Source organism: Oncorhynchus mykiss, chromosome 7, assembly GCF_013265735.2.
Source record: "Oncorhynchus mykiss isolate Arlee chromosome 7, USDA_OmykA_1.1, whole genome shotgun sequence".
NCBI classification, from domain to species: Eukaryota; Metazoa; Chordata; class Actinopteri; order Salmoniformes; family Salmonidae; genus Oncorhynchus; species Oncorhynchus mykiss.
The window spans coordinates 38,186,415-38,201,788 of NC_048571.1; the positions used below are offsets into that span (position 1 = coordinate 38,186,415).

Here is a 15,374-nt window from a genome sequence, read left to right on the forward strand (position 1 = left end):
GTCGGGTCATGCAGATCTCCCCTACCACGCAAACGAGAGATGGCGGAGTTTGGGGAAGGTGCTTAAAAAGGGTGGGGGACCTGAAGTCAGAGATTTCCTTTCTTTTGCAAAAACTGCAAGATCAAGAATGGTTGGCTGATTATTATGCCTTCACCGTGGACATCATGGCCCTCATGAATGAACGGAATTCCAAACTACAAGGGAAAAGCCTTTTTGCACATCAGATGTACAGCCTTGTCAAAGCCTTCAGGGGAAAACTACTCCTCCTGACCCGCCAAGTAGAAGCCAACAATCGCACCCACCTTCCGACACTACTAGTCTGTTCCCCATCAGATGACCAGTGGGAGAAGTTGTACATCGCTGCTGCATGCTTTGAACGGTCAGTTTTCCCGTCGTTTTGAGGATTTCAAGTATTGGAAAATGACATCCTGTTGGCTTCCTCTCCTTTCTCCTTCAATGTGGAACACGCACCCACTGGCCTGCAACTTGAGCTTATCGATCTTCAGTCTGATGCAGTGATGCAGCATCTCTCGATGAACAAAACCTTTCAAAGATTAGGATTCATGCTCAGAACATGTTTGTACTGTTTGGATCAACCTATGCATGTGAACAGACATCTTCAGTGATGAAATATAACAAGTCAAGGCACAGATCCTCTCTTACCGACTCTCACCTCTCAGCAATCCTGCGCAAAGCGACGAAACTATACCTGACTCTACTGCTCTGGTCAATGCCCATCAGAGACTTTTCCCTCCGTGTAGTTCATTGCATGATTAATAATGAAATACCTTCCAAAAGGAAAATATGGATGTGGTTTATTTCTGTGCATGTTAAAGTAAAATAAGTGGCATATCTGGACGTGATTTACAGAAGAGATATGTCAACAAAATCATACACATGATGTATAATCCTGTTATATGATTCTGGCCCGCGATGGCAAAAATATATTCTAATGTGGCCCTCCATGGAAAATAATTTCCCAGGCCTGTTCTAAATGGTACTAGTGTGGATATTAAAGCCCAGTGCAGTCAAAAACGTGATTTTCTTTCTTCAGTTTATTAGGTACACTCACCTACCGGGTAGGACCTCTCTTTTCCTCCAGAACAGCCCAAATTATTTGGGGCGTGGATTCTACATGGTGTGGCGTTCAAACGTTGCTCAATTGTTATCAAGGGACCGAACGTGTGCCAAGGAAACATTCCCCACAACATTACACCATTGACACCAGGCTGGATGGGTCCATGGCCTCATGCTGCTTACACCAAATCCAGACTCTGCCATCAGCATTACGCAACCAGGATTTGTCGAACCAGGCAATGTTTTTCCGCTCCTCAATTGACCAGTGTTGGTGATTGCATGTCCACTGGAGACACTTCTTGTTTTTAGCTGATAGGAGTGGAACGCAGTGTAGTTGTCTGCTGCAATAGATGCCGTTCTGCACATCACTGTTTTACTACGCAGTTATTTTCCTGTTTGTGGCCAGCCTGTTAGCTTGCACGATTCTTGCCATTCTCCTTCGACCTCTCATCAACAAGCTGTTTTCGCCCACAGGACTGTATGTTTATTTATTTTTTGTCGCATCATTCTTGGTAAACCCTGGACACTGTCGTGCGTGAAAAGCCCAAGAGGCGGGCCGTTACTGAGATACTACATCCGGCGCGCCTGGCACTGACGATCATACACACTCAAAGTCGCTTATGGCACTCCTTTTGCCCATTCTAACATTCAATCGAACAGTAACTGAATGCCTCGATGCCAGTCTGCCTGCTTTATATAGCAGGCCACGGCCATGTGACTCACTGTTTCTAGGAGGGAACCATTTGTGAACAGGGTGGTGTACCAAATAAACTGTATATTTTATTGAATATTTCCACAGTGAGGTTGGAATAATACTGTGAAATTTGAAAAAAGATGATAATTCCCTTTCGGTGTGAGAGCTGTTTGAAAAGACATCCTAAAATTTCACCCAGTTTTGAAGGGATGGAGTTTTGGGCCAAGCCTGGTGACATCACCAGGCGGTAAGTTAATTAATAGACCAATAAGAAAGAGAGTTCCAAACCTCTCTGCGAATAACAGCTAGTTTTCAGTTTCCCCCTCAGACTACTCCCATATAGTCCTCGCAAGATTATTGGTTGAGAAATTGCGCTTTGCTAAGAAGCTATTCTTGTTAATTTTTGACAATTTTAATAGAAATCACAATTAGGTACTATATTGTTATCCAGAAATTATTTGATATGGAGATAGAAACGGCTGCATTGGACCTTTAAGATCAGAGGCCGGATTTAGTTGGTTCTTACTTCCTGCGCCGGTGGAACTGCTTGATGGGGCAGAGCTCATCGAACAGATGCTGGTTGACCAACCGAGGGACACACAGGTACTTGTTGTTGGACACAAACTCCTCCATGATCTGTCTCTTCATCCCTTTAGCCTGGGGGGGGGGGGGGGGGGGGGGGGGGGGGGAATAGAGAGAGAGAGCAATGATCAGGTATTCAACTGGCAGTCTTGTGGTTCTGACCCATTCACCTCTGACACCAAAACAGAATAAGTCATCTAGAGCCAGCGCATGCAACTATTTTAATACTGGTCCATGAGTTTACCTGTATAATATCAGCAGGTTGCTCAGTGTTCTCCTTGAACAGCAGCATTGTGGGAGCATAGCTGTTGATGTTGAACTGATGCAGTAGTCTGGATGTCTCTGTCAGTCCCTGGTCCACGTAACCAAACCGCACATAGTCCTTAAAGGCAAACGCTGTGAGCTGGAGAGAGGGAGAGAGAAGGGTAAGCTGTTGGACTGATGACTTGATAGATACCCATTTTCCACAGACACACTCGGTGTGTGTTACCTTGTAGAGCAGGGGCACTGCAGGCACTTGGTCAAACAGCAACACACTGGGATTGTTCTCAACATGCCAGCTGCCCAGGAAGGACACATAGTTCTTATCTGTTACCTGACAAAAGAAAAATAAAACAAGATCAAATGGAACAACTTATTAAGTTCAGGAGAGATTAAAATGCTTTATATATATATATATATATATTCAATCAGTGCATTCGGAAAGTATTCAGACCCCTTGACTTTTTCCACATTGTGTAACGTTGCAGCCTTGTTATAAAATGTATTAAATAAATACAAATCCTCAATCTACAGACAATACCCCATAACGACAAAGTGAGAAACTAAAATAAACGTATTTACATAAGTATTCAGACCCTTTGCCATAGCAAGAAATTGAGCTCAAGTGCATCCTGTTTCCATTCTTGAGATGTTTCTAAAACTTGATTGAAGTCTACCTGTGGTAAATTCAATTGATTGGACATGATTTGCAAAGGCACACACCTGTCTATATAAGGTCCCACAGTTGGCTGTCCATGTCATGTTTTTCCAGAGTCAGGGACTGTGAGACTAGTCAGGATTGAGGGGAAGAACAGAGCAAAGTACAAACATCCTTGATGAAAACCTGTTCCAGAACGCTCAGAACCTCCGATTGGAGCAAAAGTTCACCTTCCAACAGGACAACGACCCGAAGCACACAGCCAAGACAACGCAGAAGTGGCTTCAGGACAAGTCTCTGAATGTCCTTGAGTGGCCCAGCCAGAGCCCGGATTTTAACCCGATCAAACATCTCTGAAGAGACCTGAAAATTGCTGTGCAGCAACGCTCCCATCCAACCTGACAGACCTTGAGAGGATCTGCAGAGAAAATTGGGAGAAACTCCCCAAATACAGGTGTGCCAAGCATTATACCCAAGAAGACTTGAGGCTGTAATCGCTGCCAAAAGGGCTTCAAAAAAGAACTGAGTAAAGTGTCTGAATACTTATGTAAATGTGATATTTCAGTTTAAAATGTTTAATACATTTACAAAAATGTCTAAAAACCTGTTTTAACTTTGACATTATCACGTATTGTGTGTAGATTGATGAAGGGGAAAAAAATGGTTTAATCCATTTTAGAATAAGGCTGTAACGTAACAAATTGGGGAAAAAGTCAAGGGGTCTGAATACTTTGCAAATGCACTGTATTTTATGGCATGCAGTGCAAAAAAGGAAACCTACGTATTACAGGTACTGCGTAATTGTAGCAATTATACACAATATATGAGTAAAGTATTCACATATCCCTTTGCATAAATTTGGAATGAAAAGCACCGTAGCTTATTAAAGAGCAACTGTACCACTTCTCAACCTCATATTCATCATCTCCAGTACCAAACCAGTGTCTACATATGTCAAGATGGAGCATATATGTTCAAACATTTGGGGTCACATAGAAATGTCCTTGTTTTTGAAAGAATATAACATTTTTTTTTGTCCATTAAAATAACATACAATTTATCAGAAACACAGTGTAGACATTGTTAATGTTGTAAATGACTACTGTAGCTGGAAACGGCTGATATATGGAATATCTACATAGGCCCATTATCAGCAACCATCACTTCTGTGTTCCAATGGCACATTGTGATAGCTAATCCAAGTTTATCATTATAAAAGGCTAATTGATCATTAGAAAACCGTCAGCTATGTTAGCACAGCTGAAAACTGCAGTGCTGATTAAAGGCAGCAATAACACTGGCCTTCCTTAGACAAGTTGAGTATCTGGAGCCTCAGCATTTGTGGGTTTGATCACAGGCTCACAAATGGCCAGAAACAAAGCACTTTCTTCTGAAACTCAGTCTATTCTTGTTGAGAAATGAAGGCTATTCCATGCGAGAAATTGCCAAGAAACTGAAGATCTCGTACAACGCTGTGTACTACTCCCTTCACAGAACAGCACAAACTGGCCCTAACCAGAATAGGAAGAGGAGTGGGAGGCCCCGGTGCACAACTGAGCAAGAGGACAAGTACATTAGCGTGACTAATTTGAGAAACGGACACCTCACAAGTCCTCCACTGGCAGCTTCATTAAATAGTACCCGCAAAAAACACCAGTCTCAATGTCAACAGCCGGATGCTGGCTTTCTATGTACACCTATTCCATTCCATTTTTTCCCCATTTAAAAAAAAAAAATATCAGCCGTTTCCAGCTACAGTAGTCATTTACAACATTAACAATGTCTACACTGTATTTTTGATCAAATTTATGCTATTTTAAAAATGGACAATTGTTTTTGCTTTTCTTTCAAAAACAAAATTTCTTAGTGACCCCAAACTTTTGAACGGTAGTGTATGTGCTTTGTAGAAAAAAACTAAGTTAAAAAGTTACTCGATGACATCAAAAGTAACATTACATTTTTTTATTTTCAAACACTGAGATTCACAGTGACGTGGGGAACAAGGAAATACCCTCCCTCTTGCAAGAAAAAGTCATTGCAGGTTCTGAAAATGCTTCTTACTTAACCTTACCCTGTGACGTCACAGAGAAGCATTTTTAGGACCTTATCTTTTAACACAGATCAAAGAAACATATATGCAGACATTGATTTGGTGCTGAAGATAATGAGTGAAGTTGAAAAGTGGCGGAGTTGCCCTTTAAGCTATTATTTTGGACCTGTTTGCCTCGGAGGCAACAGGTCCACTACAAACTGTCTGAGGTGTTTCTGACTATTTATTATAATGGTGCTGATTAACTGAACACGATGGGTGGCAAAAAAAACATCGGAAGCCATTCATTTTCAATGGAGGGAAGTGAAATGGGCAGGAGACTGTTGGGCGATCCGAACATGGGCGAGAGAGTGTGAATAGGGCGGGACCTAAGTTGGGGAAAGCTGAATTCTCAGCAATATTGCATCAGGATTGACCAATCAAAGCCTACTATAGCTTCTAGCCTCTACTGGATTGGCTGTTGATACCTAGCATGCTCGCTAGCACCCATTATTATTACTATAAATCATACTGGATACATTGCAATATTGTTAACAGCAGGCCTACCTTTTCCACCAGCCTCTGAGGCAGCAGGTCTTCTACAAACTGTCGCAGGTGTTCTCTGACCACGGAGTAGTGGAACACGGTCACTCTACCATTGACCACACCCAGGATGGATGGCGTGCGATGGACACCCAGCTGGTTGGCTAGGCGACGTTCGTAACCAATGTCAACAATGCCGATACCCACACCTGAGTGATGGACACCATTAATTAGGTTGTTACATACCAGTGGACAGTAGAGGGAAGCAAAGAAACAGTTGTATTAAACAGATTACAATGTACTGTATGTTTTGATTCATTTGAGTCACCACTGACTAATAGGTTTGAGCCCATTTCCCCTGTTGTTCTCTTGTCAATGGTTAGTTTATCCACCTGTTACAAACCACACATCAGTGAATGAATTTAACAACCTTCAAATCATGATTCGACCCCAACGGATTCTTAGTGAAAGACATGTACTGCATCCCAAATGGCACCCTTTTCCTACAGAGTCCACTACTTATGACCACAGCCCTATTGTCCCTGGTCAGAAGTAGTGCAGTATATAGGGAATAAGGTGCCATTTGGGACACAGCCATGGACTTCCTGGAAGACAGCCCACTTCGTACCCAGTGGCTCTAGCTCCTGTACTGCCTCCCTCCAGACTGGCTCGATGTGAACGCAGGCAAAGCACCACTCGGAGGTGATCTTGATCAGGTAGGGCCGCTTGAAGCTGTCGGGCAGCACCTTACTGTTGAACCCTGCGTGGTCGAGCAGATACTTGCTGTCTGAGAAGTCCCGGCCTGACCTGGGGGAAGAGAAGATTTAGCCACTTTTGGAGGACAATGGAAGTTGATTAAATATGCTTCTTTACTACTAAACCCAATGCGTTTTTTGCATGTAGCCTTCGTCATGGACACCCCAGACAGAAAAATAAAGGAGGCTTTGATACGGTATCTTTCAAAATGGCCTCAGGGACATTTTGGTCATTCAGCAGATGCTCTTACCCAGAGCGACAGTGCAATTAAGTTATGTAAAAACCAGCACATATCACAGTCATTGCAAGGGATACAAGACAACATGATTGGCAAATGAGTTGCAAAAATTGCGTGGTATCTTTTCCTTTGCACTGACCTAGGGAAATTGAAGAATGACTCGTCGAAATAGAAGCTGTTGTGGAAGTGTCGGTTGAAGCCCTGCTGGTGCTGACCCTGCTTGTTCTCCTCCATCTGTCCATAGCGGTCGTAGTTAGCACGCCGCTCCACATTCCCCAGGATCTGAGGGAGGGATCCAATCAAACTTTGTTATGAACTCCTCTCCTCCTCCTGACTATAGCGTTTAAATAGAGCAGTGTTCTACAACTCAGATCCTTGGAGACCCACAGGGTCAGGATGTGCAGGCTTTTGTACAAGCCCAGCATTTACACAACACTTCAGCACCAGCATAGTCAAGCTCTTGATTAGTTGAGCCAGGTGTTAGATTTGTGCTGTGTTAAAATCTGTAGTGCACACACCCAGTGCATGCCATGTAGCCATGTTAGTTGAATAAACATGAATCTAAACATTTAAGATTTTTGTCTGCATGTGTGTCTGGTAAGTGAAACTAGTATACCTCATAAGATTTAGTGATCTTGATGAACATATCTTCAGCCCCAGGATCATTGTTCTTGTCTGGGTGCCTTGAACACAGAGCAAAGAGACACTTATAGCAGAAGGACACTTAAAAACGCCCATACCAGTAGAAATACTGAAATACAATAAGTCATTGTTTTAGTCAAAGTATGATATTTTTAGGCTTGCAAATCCATGTGAATCCGGTGACTTTTCCTATGATATGACATACATATTATTACATACCATACATCAAACTTTTGACTGGTTGTGACACACCTACTCATTCAAGAGTTTCTTGATTAGACTATTTTCGACATTGTATAATAATAGTGAAGACATCAAAACTATGAATTAACACATATGGAATCATGTTGTAAGCAAAAAAAAGTGTTCAACTAATTAAAATATTTGATATTCTTCAATGTAAAACACCCCTTGCCTTGATGACAGCTTTGCACACTCGTGGTATTCTCTCAACCAGCTTCATGAGGTAGTCATCTGGAATGCATTTTTATTAACAGGTGTGCCTTGTTAAAAGTTCATTTATGGAATTTCTTTCCTTCTTAATGTGTTTGAGACAATATGTTGTGTTGTGACAAGGTAGGGGTAGTATACAGAAGATAGCCCTATTTGGTAAAATACCAAGTCCATACAACATCACCTTAAGACATGAAGATCAGTCAACCAGGAACACTTCAAGAACATTGAACATTTTTTTAAGGTGCATTAGCAAAAACCATTAAGCACTATGATGAAACTGCCTCTCATGAGGTCTGCCACAGGAAAGAAAGGAGTTACCTCTGCTGCAGAGGATAAGTTCATTATAGTTACCAGCCTCAGAAATTACAGCCCAAATAAATGCTTCAGAGTTCAAGTAACAGACACATCTCAACAACTGTTCAGAAGAGACTGCGTGAATCAGGGCTTCATAGTCAAATTGCTGCAAAGAAACCACTGCTAAAGGACACCAATAAGAAGAGACTTGCTTGAGCCAAGAAACAAGAGTAATGGACATTAGACCAGTGGAAATCTCTCCTTTGGTCTGATGTGTCCAAATTTTAGATTTTTGGTTCCTACCGCCATGTCTTTATGAGATGCAGATTAGGTGAACGGATGACTGCCGCATGTGTAGGTCCGACCGTGAAGCATGGAGGAGGTGGTGATTTTCTGGTGAAACTGTCAGTGATTTATTTAGAATTCAAGGCACACTTAACCAGCATGGCTACCACAGCATTCTGCCGCGATACACCATCCCATCTGGTTTGCGCTTAGTGGGATATAATTTGTTTTGTTTTTTCAAGAACACACCAGGCTGTGTAAGGGCTATTTGACCAAGAAGGAAAGTGATGGAGTGCTGCATCAGATGACCTGACCGCCACAATCACCCAACCTCAACCCAATTGAGATGGTTTGGGGATGAGTTAACCTGCAGAGGTTAGGAAAAGAAGCCAACAAGTGCTCAGCATATGTGGGAACTCCTTCAAGACTGTTGGAAAGCATTCCAGGTGAAGCTGGTTGAGAGAATGCCAAGTGTGCAAAGCTGTCATCAAGGCAAAGGGTGGCGACTTTGAAGAACGTAAAATCTAAAATATATTTAGATTAGTTTAACTGTGTGTTAACTAACCTGTGTTAACTAACCTCCAAACGAGCTTCAATGCCATAACACATTCCTTCCGTGGCCTCCAACTGCTCTTAAACGCAAGTAAAACCAAATGCATACTCTTCAACCGTTCGCTGCCTGCACCCGCCCGCCCGACTACCATCACTACTCTGGACGGTTCTGACTTAGAACATGTGGACAACTACAAATACCTAGGTGTCTGGCTAGACTGTAAACTCTCCTTCCAGACTCATATTTAACATCTCCAATCCAAAATTAAATCTAGAATCGGCTACCTATTTCGCAAAAAAGCCTCATTCACTCACGCCGCCAAACATACCCTCGTAAAACAGACTATCCTATTGATCCTCGACTTCGGCGATGTCATTTACAAAATACTCTAAAAATACTCCAATACTCTACTCAGAAAACTGGATGCAGTCTATCACAGTGCCATCCGTTTTGTCACCAAAGCCCCTTATACCACTCAACACTGCGACCTGTATGCTTTAGTCGGCTGGCCCTCGCTACATATTCGTCGCCAGACCCACTGGCTCCAGGTCATCTATAAGTCTATGCTAGGTAAAGCTCCGCCTTAACTCAGCTCACTGGTCACAATAACATCACCCACCCGTAGCACGCGCTCCAGCAGGTATATCTCACTGGTCATCCCCAAAGCCAACACCTCTCTGGCCGCCTTTCCTTCCAGTTCTCTGTTGCCAATGACTGGAACGAATTGCAAAAATCACTGAAGCTGGAGACATATTTCCCTCACTAACTTTAAACATCAGCTATCTGAGCAGCTAACCGATCGCTGCAACTGTACATAGCCCATCTGTAAATAGCCCACCCAATTTACCTACCTCATCCCCATATAGTTTTTTATTAACTTTTCTGCTCTTTTGCACACCAGTATTTCTACTTGCACATCACTGTCTGCTCATCTATCACTCCAGTGTTAATTTGCAAAATTGTAATTACTTCGCTACTATGGCCAATTTATTGCTTTACCTCCTCTTGCCATTTGCAAACTTTTTTTTTCTTCTATTGTGTTATTGACTGTACGCTTGTTTATTCCATGTCTAACTCTGTGTTGTTGTTTGTGTCGCACTGCTTTGCTTTATCTTGGCCAGGTCGCAGTCGTAAATGAGAACTTGTTCTCAACTAGCCTAAATAAAGGTGAAATAAAACATTTCAAATGACATAAGCATTCAGATCCTTTGCTATGAGACTCAAAATTTAGATTAGGTGCATCCTGTTTCCATTGATGATCCTTAACATGTTTCTACAACTTGACTTGAGTCCACCTGTGGTAAATTCAATTGATTGGACAGGATTTGGAAAGGCACACACCTGTCTATATAAAGATCCCACAGTTGACAGTGCATGTCAGACCAAAAACCAACCCAAGAGGTTGAAGGAATTGTCAGTAGAGCTCCCAGACAGGATTGTGTCGAGGAACAGATCTGTAGAAGGGTACCCAAAAATGTCTGCAGCATTGGAAGTACCCAAGAACACAGTGGCCTACATCATTCTTAAATGGAAGAAGTTTGTAACCACCAAGACTCTTCCTAGAGCTGGGTGCCTGGTCAAACTGAGCAATCGGAAGAGAAGGGAGGTGACCAAAAACCCGATCGTCACTCTGACAGAGCTCCAGAGTTCCTCTGTGGAAATGGAAGAAACTTCCAGAAGGACAACCATCTCTGCAGCACTCCACCAATCAGGCCTTTATGGTAGAGTGGCCAGATGGTAGCCACTCCTCAGTAAAAGGCAAATGACAGGCCGCTTGGAGTTTTCCAAAAGACACCTAGACCATGAGAAACAAGATTCCCTGGTCCGATGAAATCAAGATTTAACTCTCTGCCTGAATGCCAAGTGTCATGTCTGGACGAAACCAGGCACCGCTCATCAATATGCCAATACCATCCCTATGGTGAAGTATGGTGGTGGTAGGATCATGCTGTGGGGATGTTTTTCAGCGGCAGGGACTGGGACACTAATCAGGATCGAGGGCAAGATGAACGGTGCAAGTACAGAGACATCCTGGATGGAAACCTGCTCCAGAGCGCTCATAACCTCAGAATGGGGTGAAGGTTCACCTTCCAACAGGACAATGACCCCAAGCACACAGCCAAAACAATGCAGGAGTGGCTTCAGGACATGTCTCCAACAGTCCTTGAGTGGCCCAGCCAGAGCCCAGACTTGAACCCGATCGAACATCTCTGGAGAGACCCGAAAATAACTGTGCAGCGACGCTCCCCATCCAACCTGGCAGAGCTTGAGATGATCTGCAGAGAATGGAAGAAACTCCCCAAATACAGGTTTGCCAAACTTGTAGCGTCATACCCAAGAAGGCAGTAATCGCTGCCAAAGGTGCTTCAACAAAAGTACTGATTAAAGGGTCTGAATACTTATGTAAATGTGATATTTCAAGAGAAAGAAATACAGGGCTCTACAGTGCTTCCATTTTGGAAGCATTATGTTCCAAAATATTTTGCTGTGTGACCTGGAATTTTAATTTGGGAACAGTGCACCTAGAAAAATTAAGGATTCCAGCTTTATTACCTTCAATATTTTTCATTGTGCTCCTACATTTCTTTGTGTGTGCATACGTTTTTCCAACTTAGGCGCACACACGCTGCTTGTAAAAAAGGTCAGTGTAGAATTGTGCACCTGCCGGCCGAAAGTACTTAGTGTTCCCTATAACACTCTGTGCCGACAGAAAGCAAGATAATGGCACCTACTATGCAGACCGACTATTGGTCTGGTAAGTTCTCCCTACCCAATTGACAGACATTACTAGAGACAAACACACATCCATCCGTAAGAGGCCCCACACGCACACGTTACCCAAACCTATTCATAGTATGATAGACAAAAAGTAGCAGGGTGTTTCCAACTCACCATTCTCTGACCAGCCTCTTGTACACCTTCTTGACCTCTGCTTGACTGGCGCTCTTGGTGAGCCCCAGGACTCTGTAGGGGTCAAACTCCTGGGCTGTGTTCACCGTCTCCCCCAGCAGCAGAAGGAGAACGGCCAGCCAGACCATAGAGGCCTGGAGTGGCCTACACAATCCCCCCATCTCCTCTCCTCCCTGTCCCAACGTCTCTAAATCTGCAACCTGAGTCAGGAGGAAGAAATGAAAGTAAAAAGATACATTCATATCATATGACTCAGTTCTGTTGGACCTCTAACTGAAAATATTTGTAATCACTTTCATTTCAATACAGCGGTGCAGTTCTGCGGTGTTGTTAAATGGTTTCAGTTGTGTCGTTGAGACACTTCACCTGCATCAACTCGGTCAATAAGTTTCTCTAATGAGCCACGGAGTGGCACTGAACAACAATCAAAACGTTTTGCTAAGGCTGGCATAAATGACCCCACCTGGCCAGCAGCTAGTTCCAATCTATCTAGCCAAAGTTAGCTAGGTATAATTTTTGACATGATCCACATTAGCTACTACAGCTAATATAGCTAGCTGCATTTGGTCGATGTTTTGCTAGATAACGTTAGATTGCTGACAGCTGGCCAAACAAAATACGAGTGTAGCTTTTATAACTAGTTAGCTATACACATTACTCTGCTAACTAACTAAATAAGGCAGAGTGAAAGATAATGAATGTGGCTAGCTAGCTCGCTGGCTATTCCAGCTCTTTGCCCAGCTAGCAGCAAATATTTCATCTGTATTAGCAGTTTTTGCCTTTACTCTGGCTAGCCAACGTTAGAAGGCCAAGTCATGTCTACAGTACCTATTTATCTAGACAGCGATGCAACATGAAAATATATTGCTAAATAGCTACAAAATATGTTGTAAAAAATACTAAACCTGAATCAGTCACAAAATCAACTTGTCATCATGTCGACTGATATAATTTGATTTTGGATACTAGGTAACGTTTACAGATGCTGCTGCTTCTTCACAGTTGTATACAGCGCCACCTACTGTACGGGAGTGTGAGTTCTTGTTCTTCTTTGGGGTTAACGACGGGTGACATCCAATATGTTCCCTGACAGGTGTTATGCAGAAAATCTTCCTCCTGCCCCCCCCCCCCCCCCCCCCCCCCCCCCCCCCCCCTTCTAATTTCCTTAATTTTGTGGCTAGAATCAAATACTTATGTGGCACACACATTTGTTCTATAGAACAAACTTCACGTAGGCAACCGAAATGAATAATGAATGTATGTGTGTTATATTAAACATAGAGGTACGGGCGACATTGAACTGGGCCCAGATGCCGCTGCCATTAATGATGCTATCGCCACTCTTTCCAGGCTCATCAATACAAGGTCTGATGCCAGAGAAAATGGTCAGCGACAACGCAATGAAAATATTGACTTTGCATGCATGGAAATCAAGGATGTTAACCCACATCGAAAGGCGTTTCAAAAAAAAGAGGAGGGAGAGACGGACTTGTGCCAAAGAAGAATCGCAGAACTCGAAAGCTACTCCAGACGGTGGAATCTGAGACTATGGAGTTCTCCACGGCAGATGGGGAGAACGTGCGGCCAGAGACCATCAAACTCTGCCAAACTATCCTACCCGAGGAGAAGTCTAAGCTTGCAGATGTGGTCGACACCGTACATCGCCTCGACACGAGAAGTCAGGGTGACTCCAAGCCCAAAGGTGTCATTCTCCAGTTCACATTACAGATCTACGGGGATGCCACTTGGAAAGCAGCCAATGCATCTACCTTCCTACGCGACAACAATCTGGTTGGTTTGCTGAAGACCTCTCGAAAAGAGAGAGAAACTGTGGCCAGTTGTGGGAAAAGCACGAAAATAGGGGAAAGCTGCTTACTTTTCATCGGAGTGCGCGCATTCATCAACAGATCTGAAATCAACCTCCCTCCCTGAGGACTGTCATAGACTGTGCCTGGTGGTCAACATAGGCTACCTAGATAGCTACCTCTGATGTGAGCAGATCTCACTCCCGGCTCTAAGGTGATTCAACTTTCGTTCCAACTGCACAGGACTACTGGAGTAGTAGATATTTACTTTTTTATTTTTATTTATCTCACTTCTGCTATTTTTACCTGCAGTATAGGCAGTGAGCAAGCTTTTTGTTGTTTCTTGTTCTGGCAGTTATTTGTTAAGGTAAACATCTCACTGAATCATTTATATCTATATTGTGTGCAACGCTGGTTTCTTTTCATTCTTACTCGATTTTCGATTGCTGTTTAGCTTGTAGTGCTTTCTGTTCTATATTCCACTTTGTCGTTGTCTATAATTTCAGTCAATGCTAGGAGGGTAAGAAATAATGTAAAGCGCAAAGCATTATATTTATTTGGCAAACAGCTTAAAACAGACTAATATATTTTTTTCAAGAGTCTCATTTATTTTCTACCGACGTCAACTTCTGGAGATCTCAGTGGGGAAATGATTTATGGCTCTATCATGGTTCTGAACGCTCTGCTGGAGTTATCACTCTGGAGAATAATTTAAATGGAAGTATTTTGCACTCCGACTGTGACCCTTTTGGTCACTTTCTTTGTCTTGTTATCAACTGTAACAACAACATCATTATTATTATTACCAACATTTATGGGTACAATTCCAAACGTGAAAATGATCAGTTACTTGAATCTTTGGAAAAGCGTATTCTCCATTGGCTAACCAAGTTCTCTAATTATTTACTTATAGTAGGTGGGGATTTTAATATTTCTCAGTTTATGGAAAGGTTTGATATTACAGATATTTGGAGAGTAGAGTTTCCCAATGACAAGTCTTTCACTTCAAGTAATAAGGCATGCTCCAGATGATCCTAGATATCCCTCTAGTGGTGTGGGAGCTGTGTTTTGGCAAGGTGGGTGGGGTTATATCCTGCCTGTTTGGCCCTGTCCGGGGGTATCGTCAAATGGGGCCACAGTGTCTCCCGACCCCTCCTGTCTCATTCTCCAGTATTTATGCTGCAGTAGTTTATGTGTCGGGGGGGTTAGGGTCAGTCTGTTACATCTGGAGTATTTCTCCTGTCTTATCCGGTGTCCTGTGTGAATTTAAGTATGCTCTCTCTAATTCTCTCTCTTTCTTTCTGTCTTTCTTTCTCTCTCTCAGAGGACCTGAGCCCTAGGAACATGCCTCAGGACTACCTGGTCTGATGACTCCTTGCTGTCCCCAGTCCACCTGGCCGTGCTGCTGCTCCAGTTTCAACTGTTCTGCCTGCGGCTATGGAACCCTGACCTGTTCACCGGATGTGCTACCTGTCCCAGACCTGCTGTTTTCAACTCTCTAGAGACAGCAGGAGCTGTAGAGATACTCTGAATGATCGGCTATGAAAAGCCAACTGACATTTACTCCTGAGGTGCTGACCTGTTACACCCT

The 15,374-nt window shown here is 43.1% G+C and overlaps 1 protein-coding gene across 7 annotated transcripts in view; it reads right to left on the minus strand.

Moving 5' to 3' along the window:
* The window catches only part of LOC110527710 (dnaJ homolog subfamily C member 16), a 29,318-nt gene extending 16,232 nt beyond the window's left edge, over window positions 1-13,086 (minus strand). The window contains exons 1-9 of one of the 7 annotated variants that reach the window (XM_036983201.1): window positions 13,001-13,086; window positions 11,961-12,178; window positions 7,455-7,521; window positions 6,978-7,120; window positions 6,473-6,651; window positions 5,869-6,053; window positions 2,844-2,948; window positions 2,598-2,756; window positions 2,298-2,428 (exon numbers count right to left, since the gene is read on the minus strand). In XM_036983201.1, the coding sequence (XP_036839096.1) occupies window positions 2,298-2,428; window positions 2,598-2,756; window positions 2,844-2,948; window positions 5,869-6,053; window positions 6,473-6,651; window positions 6,978-7,120; window positions 7,455-7,521; window positions 11,961-12,139 (1,148 nt within the window). In that variant the 5' untranslated portion in view covers window positions 12,140-12,178; window positions 13,001-13,086. Of the gene's footprint in view, window positions 1-2,297; window positions 2,429-2,597; window positions 2,757-2,843; window positions 2,949-5,868; window positions 6,054-6,472; window positions 6,652-6,977; window positions 7,121-7,454; window positions 7,522-11,960; window positions 12,179-12,271; window positions 12,394-12,441; window positions 12,777-12,806 lie in introns of those variants that run through there. The other 6 variants (XM_021609164.2, XM_036983199.1, XM_021609165.2 and 3 more) reach the window with 6 other exon arrangements.
* Between the last annotated feature and the right edge of the window lie 2,288 nt (window positions 13,087-15,374).